The sequence below is a fragment of the Theropithecus gelada genome, chromosome 19 (assembly GCF_003255815.1).
Source record: "Theropithecus gelada isolate Dixy chromosome 19, Tgel_1.0, whole genome shotgun sequence".
Taxonomy (NCBI): domain Eukaryota; kingdom Metazoa; phylum Chordata; class Mammalia; order Primates; family Cercopithecidae; genus Theropithecus; species Theropithecus gelada.
Window position 1 is genome coordinate 37,608,634 of NC_037687.1, and position 13,121 is coordinate 37,621,754.

A 13,121-nucleotide genomic window follows, 5' to 3' on the forward strand; every position below is an offset into this window, starting at 1 on the left:
GAGACGGGGTTTCACCGTGTTAGCCAGGATGGTCTCGATCTCCTGACCTCGTGATCCGCCCGTCTCGGCCTCCCAAAGTGCTGGGATTACAGGCTTGAGCCACCGCGCCCGGCCCTAGATGCTTTTTTTTTCTTGGCTAATTGTTCTGTCTAGGTCTTCCAATACTACATTGAATAGAAGTGGCAAAAGCAGGCATCCTTGTCTTATTCTTGATCTTAAAGGAAAAGTTTTCAATCTTTCACCATTGACTATGATGGTAGCTGGGGGTTTTCACGTGTAGCATTTATTATGTTGAGAATTTCCTTTTATTCCTAGTTTCAGTGTTTTTTAGCATGAAAGAATGTTGAATTTTGTCAAATGCTTTTATCGACTCATTTTCATTACTGCTTATAGGTCTATTCGGATTTTCTATTTATTCATGATTCTATCATGGCAGGTTTTGTGTTTCTAGGAATTTGTTCATTTCATCCAGGTAATCCAATCTGTTGGCATTCAATTACTCATAGTACTCTTATAATCCTTATTATTTCTGCAGAATTAGTAGTAATGTTTCACTTTCATTTCTGACTTTAGTAATATGAATCTTCTTTCTTTCTTAGTCAATCTAGTTACAAGTTGTCAATTATAATGATCTTTTTTGAAGAACAACTTTTTTTTTTTTTTTTGGTTTGAGACAGGTTTTCACTGTCACCGAGGCTGATCATGGCTCACCGCAGCCTTAACCTCCCAGGTTCAAGCAATCCTCCTGCCTCAGCCTCCTGGGTAGCTGAAACTACAGACACGCACCACCACCCCCAGCTAATTTTTGTAATTTTTTGTAGAGACAGGGTTTCACCATCTTGCCCAGCTGGTCTCAAATTCCTGAGCTCAAGTGATACACCTGCCTCAGCCTCCCAAATTGCTGGGATTACAGTCGTGCACCACTGTACCTGGCCTACAGTTATGAATTTCTTTCTTGCACAAGATTTTTAACTACTCTGAGCCTCGGATTCCTCAACCGAAAATTGCACTGAGAATGCCTGCTCCATAGTATTGCAAGGCTTTTGGGTTTTTGTTTTGTTTTTGAGACAGGGTCTCACTCTGTCACCCAGACTGGAGTGCAGTGGTGCAAACACAGCTCACTGCAGCTTCAACCTCCTGGGCTCAAGCAATTCCCCCACCTTAGCCTCCTAAGTAGTACATGCTATCACACCTGGCTAATTTATTTTTATTTTTGTTTTCAAAGAGACAGAATCTCACCATGTTACCCAGGCTGGACTCAAATTCCTGGGCTCAAGCAATCCTCCCATCTTAGTTTCCCAAAGTGCTGGGATTAGAGGTGTGAGCCACCACGCCTGGCCCCTTAGTGTTATTTTAAAGATTTAACGTAATAATAAACCTTCAGCAAAACACCACACACAGAGGAAATGTTTCATAAATGTTAGCTGCTATTACTACTGCTATTATCATTAGCCTTGAAATCAGGTAGTCCTAGAGTCAAATCTCAGATCCACCTCTCACTAGCCATCTGACTTTAGGTAAGCTTTTCGCCACTCTAAGCTTCCATTTTTTCATATTTAAAATGGAAATAATGTCTACCTGACAGCACCATTTTATGGATCAAATGAGATACACGTAAAGCATTTAGCAGCACAGGGCCTGGCACACAGGAAGTTCCCCACAAAAGTAGCTAACATAGCATTAATCACCAGCCTGAGTTGACTGGTGAGGGTTAAGCCCCAAATAGTTGCAACAGATATAAAGGAGAAATAGGCTGGACACAGTGGCTCACATCTGTAATCCCAACACTTGGAAGACCAAGGCTGGAGGATCTCTTGAGCCCAAGAGTCTAAGACCAACCTGGGCAATATAGTGGAATCCTATCTCTACAAAAATTATTTTTCTAAATTAGCCAGGTGGGTGGGCGTGGTGGCTCACGCCTGTAATCCCAACACTTTGGGAAGGCGAGGCAGGCGGGTCACCTGAGGTTGAGAGTTCAAGACCAGCCTAACCAGCATGGAGAACTCCCATCTCTACTAAAAATACAAAATTAGCTGGGTGTGGTGGCACGTGCCTGTAATCCCAGCTACTCAGGAGGCTGAGGCAGAAGAATCGCTTGAACCTGGGAGGCAGAGGTTGCAGTGAGCCGAGATCATGCCATTGCACTCTAGCCTGGGCAACAAGAGTGAAACTCGGTCTCAAAAAAAAGAAAGAAAGAAAGAGAAAGAATTAGCCAGGTGTGGTGGCATGTGCTTGTAGTCCCAGCTATCGAGCAGACTCAGGTGGGAGGATCACTTGATCCCAAAAGGCTACAATGAGCCATGATTGTGCCACTGCACTCCAGCCTGGGTGATAGAGTGAGAACCTGCCTCAAAAAAAAAAGAAGAAGAAATAGATGTAAAAGGTATTATTTGTATATTTATTTTATATATATAGGGGGAGAAGCATTATACAAGAAACCCACCGGGACATGGCTATGATCAAATATGGGAAAGGGGAAAAAAAGGAATTAAAGCAGAGTCTCAAGCCTGGTATGTCAGTTTCCATCTACCTAGATACACTGAAGATGAGATTAAACATACGAGATAATTAACTGGGGAAATGCCTGTGAGAGAAAGTGAGGCGAGAGTGAGAGGAACCTCAGACCATGATGCAGATCTGATTCCTGTGGAAGAGAAAGGAAGGAAGGAAGTTTTAGATTGCAGTGCAGTTTTTTTGTTTGTTTGTTTGTTTGTTTTTTGTTGTTTTTTTGAGACAGAGCCTCACTCTGTCACCCAGGCTTGAGTGCAGTGGTGTGATCTCGGCTTACTGCAACCTCCACCCCCCGGGTTCAAGCGATTCTCCTGCCTCAGCTTCCTAAGTAGCTGGAATTACAGGCGCCTGCCACCACCCCTGGCGAATTTTTGTATTTTTAGTAGAGATGGGGTTTCACCATCTTGACCAGGCTGGTCTTGAACTCCTGACCTCGTGATCCACCCACCTCGGCCTCCCAAAGTGCTGGGATTACAGGCGTGAGCCATGGCACCCGGCCTGCAGTGAAGTTCTAAGAGCATTTCTGCAAGGCTGACAGGGAGTCCTCCAGCCATTCACACTTCAGAGTAAAACAGTCACGCAGAACTGGGCTTGCTTTCATACCCCTACTGGGAGCCAGTGGGAAGCCAGTTCTCTATGCAAAAGAGGTGGTGAATTCAGAATGCACAGACTGTCACAACTGAGACACTGAGAAAAAGATGGAAAGTTCTAATCATATACAAAATAGCAATCAGCCTTTCTCACATTTCAAAGCCTTAAAAATGTCTGAGTGTAGAAAGGCCAGGGTGGAATTGACAGAAGAGAGATCATCAACCTAGAAACATGGTGACTGGGGCTGGGCGCGGTGGCTCACGCCTATAATCCAAGCACTTTGGGAGGCCGAGGCAGGTGGATCACAAGGTCGGGAGTTCAAGACCAGCCTGGCCAAGACGGTGAAACCCCGTCTCTATTAAAAAAATACAAAAATTAGCCAGGCTTGGTGGCACATGCCTGTAGTCCCAGCTACTTGGAAGGCTGAGGCAGGAGAATCACTTGAACCCGGGAGGCAGAGGTTACAGTGAGCCAAGATCTCCAGCTGCACTCCAGCCAGGGTGACAGAGCAAGACTCCATCTCAAAAAAAAAAAAAAAAAAAAAAAGAAGAAAAGAAAAGAAAAAAAGAAACATGGTGATTGAAAAAAAAAAAAATTGCAAGGATATAGTTAGCTAATCACTTTCCAGCAACCTTCCTACAACGAAACTGTATTCCTTGAAGGAACTATTAGAAACTACTTCATTCTGAGAGTTGTTTCCCAGCCCCCACTGTAAAATAATTTCACCTTCATTTCTTCTCTTTTCTTTCCATGACAGATAATAATCCAGCACAAGAAAATAGCTTCCCAGCTGGGGCCATTGCTGGCATTGTGATTGGAGTACTGGCCCTGGTTGTTCTGATAACAGCCCTGGCGTGTTTTCTGCATTTTAGGAAGATTGGCAGGTATGATGGCCTTTCCTCTTGTTCTGTTTCCTCCAAGGCTGACTGCCATGCTTGGGAGAGGGAAAGAATTTCTTTGCCTGTCTCTGGGCCTGGATCTCATTCTCCTCCCACTAAACTCCTGCTTCTTGGCACTAATTCCCACAGGTTTCCTCTTCCCTGGTCTTCATGCTCCCTATCTCCCATTATCTCCTGGACAAGGCTATTCCAATCCCCATCTAATCTAGAGGAAGAGACTCAAGTATGTTTCTCTGTCCCCTAGTCAGGGAAAGCAAGGTCTAAGAAGGAAAACAAATGAAAAAATGGAAGAAGCAGCAGGAGAAAGCAAGTCACATGTTCTGTTGACCACAGCAGGAAGAGGAGGGAGAAATGGCATAGGAAGAGAACCTAAGAGAAAGCAAAAACAACTAAAGTCCTTTTGAATAATAAATAGAGAAGAGAAAAAAAAAAAAAAGTATCTACCCCAGAAAACAAAATGGGAAAGGTTTTAAGGATAGAAGTAGGCACAGAAGCAGATGATAAACAATGAAACAAAATGTGAACATCCAGCAAACAGGAAAAGATTAAACATTAGAAGGGACTGTAGTTAGACTAAGGAATGAGGCCCTCAGAAGAAAGGCAGTATGAACATCAAGGACTCCAAGGAATTACCTGCTCACAGTGTCCTTCCTAACTCAAAGAACAAAGATCCTGTGCTTGGGAATAGCAGTCACAGTGTCTGATATTTATTTAGGGCAACTGACCAGCGTGATCTCACAGAGCACAAACCCTCAGTCTCCAACCACAGTAAGTAAAGCCACTTACCCAGTGAGAACTGGTATGTTCCACCACGTGCCCTCCCCTGGCAGGGAATCCTGGATTCCCAAACCACTCCCTCCCTTGTGAATTGTCACAGAAAGGATCTCTATTTCCCAACCCTAAGTGGCATAGGTCTTCCCACCCTTCCTAGCCACAGGAGTCCCCTGAGACACATCTGAGGAGAGAGGCTCACTCTGCCTTGGCCAGGCAGGCCTGAGGAAGATCCCGTGTTTCCAGGAGCCATTTCCTCAGCCTTACTCCTTCCACCTCCTGCCTCTATTACGGATGTGGGCACTCTCCCTTGGTGAGACTTTCCTTGTCTTGTGGGTGCTGTGGGTGCTGCCCCTCCTTGCCACTGGAGCATGTTGGTGAGAAATACATCTGGGCAAAAATCAAGGCCTTGTGAACTGGTAGAACTCTTCAGAAGTGGATTGTGGCCTCCTGTGGCTCTGCCCCTGCCCCCTCTCTGGTACTAACGTGCTGGGTCTGGACCATACACTCTGAGGGAAGCAAATTCCTTAACTAATCCTTAATCTCCTCACCCTCCAACTGCCACCCCCTTCAGCTAGAATCACCTTAAGTCAGCTTTGCATTTCCATGGATTGCTAACTCTTCTTTTGCTTTTCCAGCTCAGGACCACTCCAACGACCCACCTAACAAGGTAAGCATATCCGGTTTTCATGGGCTTATTTTCTCATGGAAATGACTCTGTAGAGAATTCATTATTCCTGAAGACACAATGTAACATCAAGTTTGGGTTAATGTTCCTCAGTGCAACAACAAAGAAATATTTGTAATCACTCCCATGAGTCTACCTTGCAGCAAGAATGTGCATTTTGGAATTATTCCCATCCTGTGTCTGAATACTGGATGTTACTCTTAGTAGCTCTGTGACCCTTGTCAAGTAACCTAACCTCTTTGATCCTCAGCTTTGTCATCTGTAAAATGGGCATTCTGCCTACTTCAAAGAGAAGTTGAAGGGATTAAACAAGATAACCTACATAGAGCACCCAGCACAATGGCCTACAAAAGGAAAGCACTGAATCATTCTCACTCCCCTACCTTCAGTCTGATCCTGCTCTTACAGTCAAAACGATAATTTCAATTTTAATAGATCTGAGATCCTGTTTTTTATAATAATTGTATAGAATTTTCCATTTTACGGCCGGACGTGGTGGCTCACACCTGTAATTCCAGCACTTTGGGAGGCAGATCACAAGGTCAGGAGATCGAGACCATTCTGGCTAACATGGTGAAACGCCGTCTCTACTAAAAATACAAAAAATTAGCCAGGAGTGGTGGCGGGCGCCTGTAGTCCCAGCTACTCGGGAGGCTGAGGCAGGAGAATGGTGTGAACCCGGGAGGTGGAGCTTGCAGTGAGCTGAGATCACGCCACTGCACTCCAGCCTGGGTGACAGAGAGAGACTCCATCTCAAAAAAAACAAAAAAATAAGAATTTTTCATTTTCATTTTACCTTTTCTATAGAGCAAACACACATACTGAAAAATGCTAAATCACAATTATACTTTCACAATGTATGAACTTTCACAAGTTGAACACACCTAGGTAAGCAGCACCCAAATCATGAAATACTACACGACCTCCCCTTAAAAAGAAACCCTTCCAGCCAGGCACAGTGGCTCACACCTGTAATCCCAGCAGTCTGCGAGGCCAAGGCAGGTGGATCACTTGAAGTCAGGAGTTCTAAACCAGCCTGGCCAACACGGTGAAACCTTGTCTCTACTAAAAATATAAAAAATTAGCTGGGCATGGTGGTGGATGCCTATAATCCCAGCTACTTGGGAGGCTGAGACAGGAGAATCGCTTGAACCTGGGAGGTGGAGCTTGCAGCAAACTGAGATCATGCCATTGCACTCCAGCCTGGGCGACAGAACGAGACTCCGTCTCAAAAAAAAAAAAAAAAAGAAAGAAACTCTACCAGTCACTTCCCTCCAAAGATCAAAGAGTAACCACTATCCTGACTTCTAATGCTCCAGATTAGTTTTGCTTGGTTTTGTTCTTACATAAAGGAGAAATATAACATATCCTTATATGTGGCTTCTTCAACATTGCTGTGTGAGACTCATCCATATTGTTGTATGTATTTGTGGTTTACTGGTTCTCATTGCTGCATTATCCTATTCCATTGCATATATACCATAATTTCTCTCTTCTAATGATCATTCATCAGGAGGTCAGCAAGCAGAGAATGGGTAACAACAAAAGCCCTTCTCCAGAGCTAAAATTTCAAAATGGTAACAGCTTGTGGTGCTGAATCACACCAGGCAAGGTGAGGCCCTGCCCTGTGTCACCGACTTAACTGATCATTACTTGTGCTTTTCAGATGAATGAAGTTACTTATTCTACCCTGAACTTTGAAGCCCAGCAACCCACAAAACCAACTTCAGCCTCCTCATCCCCAACAGCCACAGAAATAATTTATTCAGAAGTAAAAAAGAAGTAACGAAACCTGTCCTGCTCACCGCAGTGCTGATGTCTTTCAAGTCTCTCACCCTCATCACTAGGAGATTCCTTTCCCCTGTAGCGGTAGAGGGGTGGAGACAGAAAGAATTTTCCGCTACTCTTTCTTCCTAATAGGCACCTCCAGACTGCCTGGTCACAGCCCCTCCCTCAGTATCAATAGATGAAAAGGTACATTGGGAGTCTGTAGGAAACCCAACTTTCTTGTCATTGAAATTTGGCAAAGCTGACTTTGGGAAGGAGTGGCCAAAACTTCCCCTCCCTTTCCCTTTTCCCCACCTGGACTTGTTTTAAACTTGACTGTTCAGAGCACTCATTCCTTCCCACCTCAGTCCTGTCCTACCACTCTAATTCGGATCTGCCATAGCCTTGAGGTTATGTCCCTTTCCATTAAGTACATGTGCCAGAAAACAAGAGAGAGAGAAAGGCAGTAATGCCTTCTCCTATTTCTCCAAAGCCTTGTGTGAACTCACCAAACACAAGAAAATCAAATATATAACCAATAGTGAAATTCCACACCCTTGTCCACTGTCAGGGTTGTCCACCTGTAGGATCAGGGTCTAAGCACCTTGGTGCTTAGCTAGAATACCACCTAGTCCTTCTGGCAAGCCTGTCTTCAGAGAATCCACTAGAAGCAACTAGGAAAATCACTTGCCAAAATCCAAGGCAATTTCTGATGGAAAATGCAAAAGCACAGATATGTTTTAATATCTTTATGGGCTCTATTCAAAGCAGTGCTGAGAGGGAGGGGTTATAGCTTTAGGAGGGAACCAGCTTCTGATAAACAATCTGCTAGGAACTTAGGAAAGGAATCAGAGAACTGCCCTTCAGCGATTATTTAAATTATTGTTAAAGAATACACAATTTGGGGTATTGGGATTCTTCTCCTTTTCTCTGAGACATTCCACCATTTTAATTTTTGTAACTGCTTATTTATGTGAAAAGGGTTATTTTTACTTAGCTTAACTATGTAAGCCAATCCGATTGCCTTAGGTGAAAGAAACCACCAAAATCCCTCAGGTCCCTTGGTCAGAAGCCTCTCAAGGTTTTTTTGTCAGAGGCTCCAAATAGAAAATAAGAAAAGGTTTTCTTCACTCATGGCTAGAGCTAGATTTCACTCGGTTTCTAGGCACCTCAGACCAATCATCAACTACCATTCTGTTCCAAGTTTGCACCTGTGCATTTTCTGTCTGCCCCCACTCACTTTCTCAGGAAACCTTGGCCTCTGCTAAGGTGTATTTGGTCCTTGAGAAGTGGGAACACCCTACAGGGACACTATCACTCGTGCTGGTGGCATTGTTTACAACTAGAAAGCTGCACTGGTGCTGATGCCCCTTGAGGAAACAGGGCTGTGAGGAGGAGGATTGTAACTTAGGCCTAGCCTTTTTTAACAGCCTCTGAAATTTATCTTTTCTCCTATGGGGTCTATAAATGTATCTTATAATAAAAAGGAAGGACAGGAGGAAGACAGGCAAAAGTACTTCTCACCCAGTCTTCTACACCGATGGAATCTCTTTGGGGCTAAGAGAAAGGTTTTATTCTATATTGCCTACCTGATCTCATGTTAGGCCTAAGAGGCTTTTTCCAAGAGGATTAGCTTGAAGTTCTCTATACTCAGGTACCTCTTTCAGGGTTTTCTAACCCTGATACGGACTGTGCATACTTTCCCTCATCCATGCTATGCTGTATTATTTAATTTTTCCTGGCTAAGACCATGTCTGAATTACATATGAAAATTGTTCTATGTTTTTATAATAAAAATAATATATCAGACATCAACATGCTGCCTCATGGTTGATACTACCTTAGACAATGTTTTTCTCTACAGGCAGAATAAACAAATTGTTCAATGGTGAGTCAGAGTAAAACTATTTCTTTTTTTTTGTTTTTGAAAGAGTCTTGCTCTGTCACCCAGGCTGGAGTGCAGTGGCACTATCTCAGCTCACTGCAACCTCCACTTTCCTGGTTCAAGCAATCCCCCATCTCAGCCTCCCCAAGTAGCCGGGATTACAGGTGCATGCCACCATGCCCAGCTAATTTTTTTGTATTTTTAGTAGAGACGGGGTTTCACCATGTTCGCCAGACTGGTTTCAAACTCCTGACCTCAGGCAATCCGCCCACCTTGGCCTCCCAAAGTGCTGGGATTACAGGAGTGAGCAACTGTGCCCGGCCGTAGGCCATAAAACTATTTCTAAGTCTACAGATATTTGATCTAGTGATCAGAGAATTAGGTAAATTCATTTGCATACCTGCTAACAAAGTGAGTCTATCTGGGAGTAACAGACCACAGCTCCAACTTGCCTGGGAGGAAGTGCCTACCTTCCTCTGGGACAGAAGATGATCTCATGAGTAAAAGACCTCCCAGCCTCTTCATTAGGGGCCAACAACCCTTCCCACTCTGGCGGCTCCAGTGAATTAGATGTAGCAATACAAGGGTCTCCACAGGTTCATTCACCTTCTAACTCTTCCTGGTTCCCAGTTCCTTTATTCTGCCCTCTAGGAGGGTCAGATCTCTTCTAACCTGAGTAGCCTTCATTTATTAATTCTGCTAAGTACTAAGCTATAACCTCATTTCCTTCACTTCCAAGCAATTGAAACACATGTGCTGTCTTTCCCTTTCCTCATCACCTAATTTTTCCTGGCCCTCTGCAGTGCCTCCATACCCAAGATCGCTGGAAACAGCACAAAATCAGTATCCATGTCTTGGCCAAATCCAAAGGCATTTTTACGGTCCTCACACTTTTTCCTTTTACAATATCTAAGATCACAGACAACTTTTCCGTTCTGGAAAGTTCTCCTCCCTCCATATCCCACTTATGTACTGCTCCCCGACACCAGATTTAGTACTCAGACCTTTCTTATCTCCATCCACCCTCTTTCATCAGCTTAGTGACCTCTCTGGAGATGGCTCTTAATTTATATCTCTACCCCAACTACTTCCAGAACTCATGACACCCACATCCAAATACTGTGTGAAATTACCCATTTAAACAAGCTCTCTCACACAGCTCACTCATTTCTCCCAGTGACACCTCCTAAGTTTCCACAGCCCCTGCTCATTTGTTTCCAGATTCAATACACTGTGAAAGCCTCTTGATCCTTTTTTAACAACTCTCAGTTATACTGTTCTCACCATTCCCACAAACCTAACTGACCCAGACCCTCAACAGCACACAGTCTTGCTTGACTTCGTGTCTCCAGTCTCTCTAAAATCTTCCTTGCATATGACTGCCTCATTACCTTCCTAAAAACTAGTTCACGGCCGGGCGCGGTGGCTCAAGCCTGTAATCCCAGCACTTCGGGAGGCCGAGACGGGCGGATCACGAGGTCAGAAGATCGAGACCATCCTGGCTAACACGGTGAAACCCCGTCTCTACTAAAAAATACAAAAAACTAGCCGGGCGAGGTGGTGGGCGTCTGTGGTCCCAGCTACTCGGGAGGCTGAGGCAGAAGAATTGCTTGAACCCAAGAGGTGGAGGTTGCAGTGAGCCGAGATCGCACCACTGCACTCCAGCCTGATGACAGAGCAAGACTCCATCTCAAAAAAAAAGAGAAGATAAATCTTGAAAACATTATGCCATGCAAAAGAAGCCAGACACAAAGGAGCACATGTTATATAATGTCACTGTTCTTTTTCAGACAGGGTCTCACTCTGTCACCAGGCTGAGTGCAGTGGCACAATCATGGCTTACTGCAGCCTTGACCTCCCAGGCTCAAGTAATGCTCCCATGTCAACCTCCTCAGTAGCTGGGACTACAGATGCATGCCACCACCACACCCAGCTAATTTTTTATTTTTTGTAGAGAGGAGGTCTCGCTATGTTGCCCAGGCTGGTCTTGAACTGCTAGAGGCAAGTGATCTTCCCGCCTTGGCCTCTCAAAGTGCTGAAATTACAAGCATAAGTCATTATGCCCAGCCTATATGATGTCATTTAAATGAAGCTCAAAAACAGGCAATTCCAATTAATGGTGTTAAGAATTCACCCTAGAGGGTGGGATTAATGGCACAGGTGCTCAAGGGAGCTCTGGGCTGATGGAAATGTTCTACATCTCAATTCAGGTAGTGATTGCATGGGTATACACATTTACCAAAAATCAACTTGTATACTTGAGATCTATATACATTTCAATGTATTTTAATTTTACTTCAATTTTTAAATATAAACTAAGGAAAGGAGCCAATAATTCAATCTATCAGGTACAAAGCACCTGTATTCATGTTCTATTGCTATACAATAAACCACCACTAATTTAGTGGCTTAAACAACACTTACTCATTAGTTTGCAGAATTCAGTTCCTTGAAGTCATAGTTTGAGTTCCCCATTGTCCTGTTGTCGGCCAGGGACTATTATTAGCTCCTAGAAGACCTTCTCAGGTCCTAGCACTGTGACCACCTCCATCTTAGCCATGGAGAACCTCTCTCAAGTCAAATTCCTCTCACACTTGTACTCTCTCTAATTTTCCCTTCTGAGACCAGCCTGAGAAAACTCTCTGATTTTGCTTTTAAAAAGCTCACATGATTACATTAGGTCCACTCAGATCGTTTCCCTTCTGATTAATTCAAAATCAACTAAGTTGTAACCTTAATTATGTCTTCAAAATCCTGTTTGCCACACAAGGTAACATAATCATGGGTGTGATATCTCATCATTCATAGTTCCAGGTATTAGGGGCCGTCTTAGAATTCTGTGTACCAAGCACACATAAAGCCATTGGTGCTTTCTGGAAGCTCCTTTATAATCCTGTTCAGAGGAAGTGGCAAAGAAGTCAAAAATGATCGATCCAACATTTTTTTTTTTTTTTTTTTGAGACAGTCTCACTCTGTCACCCAGGCTGGAGTACAGTGGCACGATCTCAGCCCAATGCAACCTCGGTATCCTGGGTTCAAGTGATTCTCGTGCCTCAGCCTCCTGAGTAGCTGAGATTACAGGTGCATGCTATCACACCAGGCTAATTTTTGTATTCTTTTTATTAGAGTTGGGGTTTTACTATGTTGGTGAGGCTGGTCTCAAACTCCTGACCTCAAGTGATCCACCTACCTTGGCCTCCCAGAGTGCTGGGATTACAGGTGCGAGCCACTGCGCCTGGCCCCCAACTTTTATTTTTAGAGACAGGATCTCACTATGTTTCCCAGGCTGGAGTGTAGGGGCACAATCATGGCTAATTGAAGTCTTGACCTCCCAGACTCGGGCGATTCCTAGGTTCAGCCTCCTGACTAGGTGGGACCACAAGTGCATACCACCACATGGGGCTAATATTTTTATTTTTTGTAGACACAGGGTCTCGCTATGTTGCCCAGGCTGTTCTTGAACTCCTGAACAGAAGCAATCTTCCTGCCTCGGCCTAACAAAGCGCTGGGATTACAGGAGTGAGTCACAATTTAACGTGTAATAAGGTACTGTTATTAGTCTGCTATAACAGACTATATGGCTGCCATATGACTATATGGCTGCCACAACCAAGTACCAGAAAGCCTAAATGACTTAAGCAACAGAAATTTATTTCTCATAGTTTTGGAGGTGCCTTCTTGCTATCTCCTCACATGGTCTCTTCTCTGTACCTACACATCTGTGGTGTCTCTCTCTGAGTCCAAATTTCCTCTTCTTTAAGGACATCGTCAGAATGAATTAGGGCTCACCCTACAGGCATTATCTTAATCACCTCTAAAGCCCCTATTTCCAAATACAGTCACATTCTGAGGCACTAGGGGTTAGGGTTTTAACAGAAGAATTTTAAGGGAACACAATTCAGCCCATGACAGAGACCAAGGACCAAAAACAGAAACAAGAAAGCAAGGACCAGGCCAGGCACAGTGGCTCACACCTGTAATCCTAACACTTTGGGAGGCCGAGGCGGGC

General features: G+C 44.1%; 1 protein-coding gene across 6 annotated transcripts in view; it reads left to right on the forward strand.

Annotated features, from left to right (window-relative positions):
* CEACAM1 (carcinoembryonic antigen related cell adhesion molecule 1) overlaps nucleotides 1-9,040 on the forward strand; it is a 22,365-nt gene extending 13,325 nt beyond the window's left edge. For 2 of the 6 annotated variants that reach the window (XM_025366225.1, XM_025366230.1), the window contains 4 exons: nucleotides 3,860-3,986; nucleotides 4,717-4,769; nucleotides 5,411-5,442; nucleotides 7,127-9,040. In XM_025366225.1, coding sequence (XP_025222010.1) covers nucleotides 3,860-3,986; nucleotides 4,717-4,769; nucleotides 5,411-5,442; nucleotides 7,127-7,246 — 332 coding nt within the window. In that variant the 3' untranslated portion in view covers nucleotides 7,247-9,040. Of the gene's footprint in view, nucleotides 1-1,227; nucleotides 1,288-2,959; nucleotides 2,989-3,859; nucleotides 3,987-4,716; nucleotides 4,770-5,410; nucleotides 5,443-7,126 lie in introns of all 6 variants that reach the window. The other 4 variants (XM_025366228.1, XM_025366231.1, XM_025366229.1 and 1 more) reach the window with 3 other exon arrangements.
* Nucleotides 9,041-13,121: the final 4,081 nt, after the last annotated feature.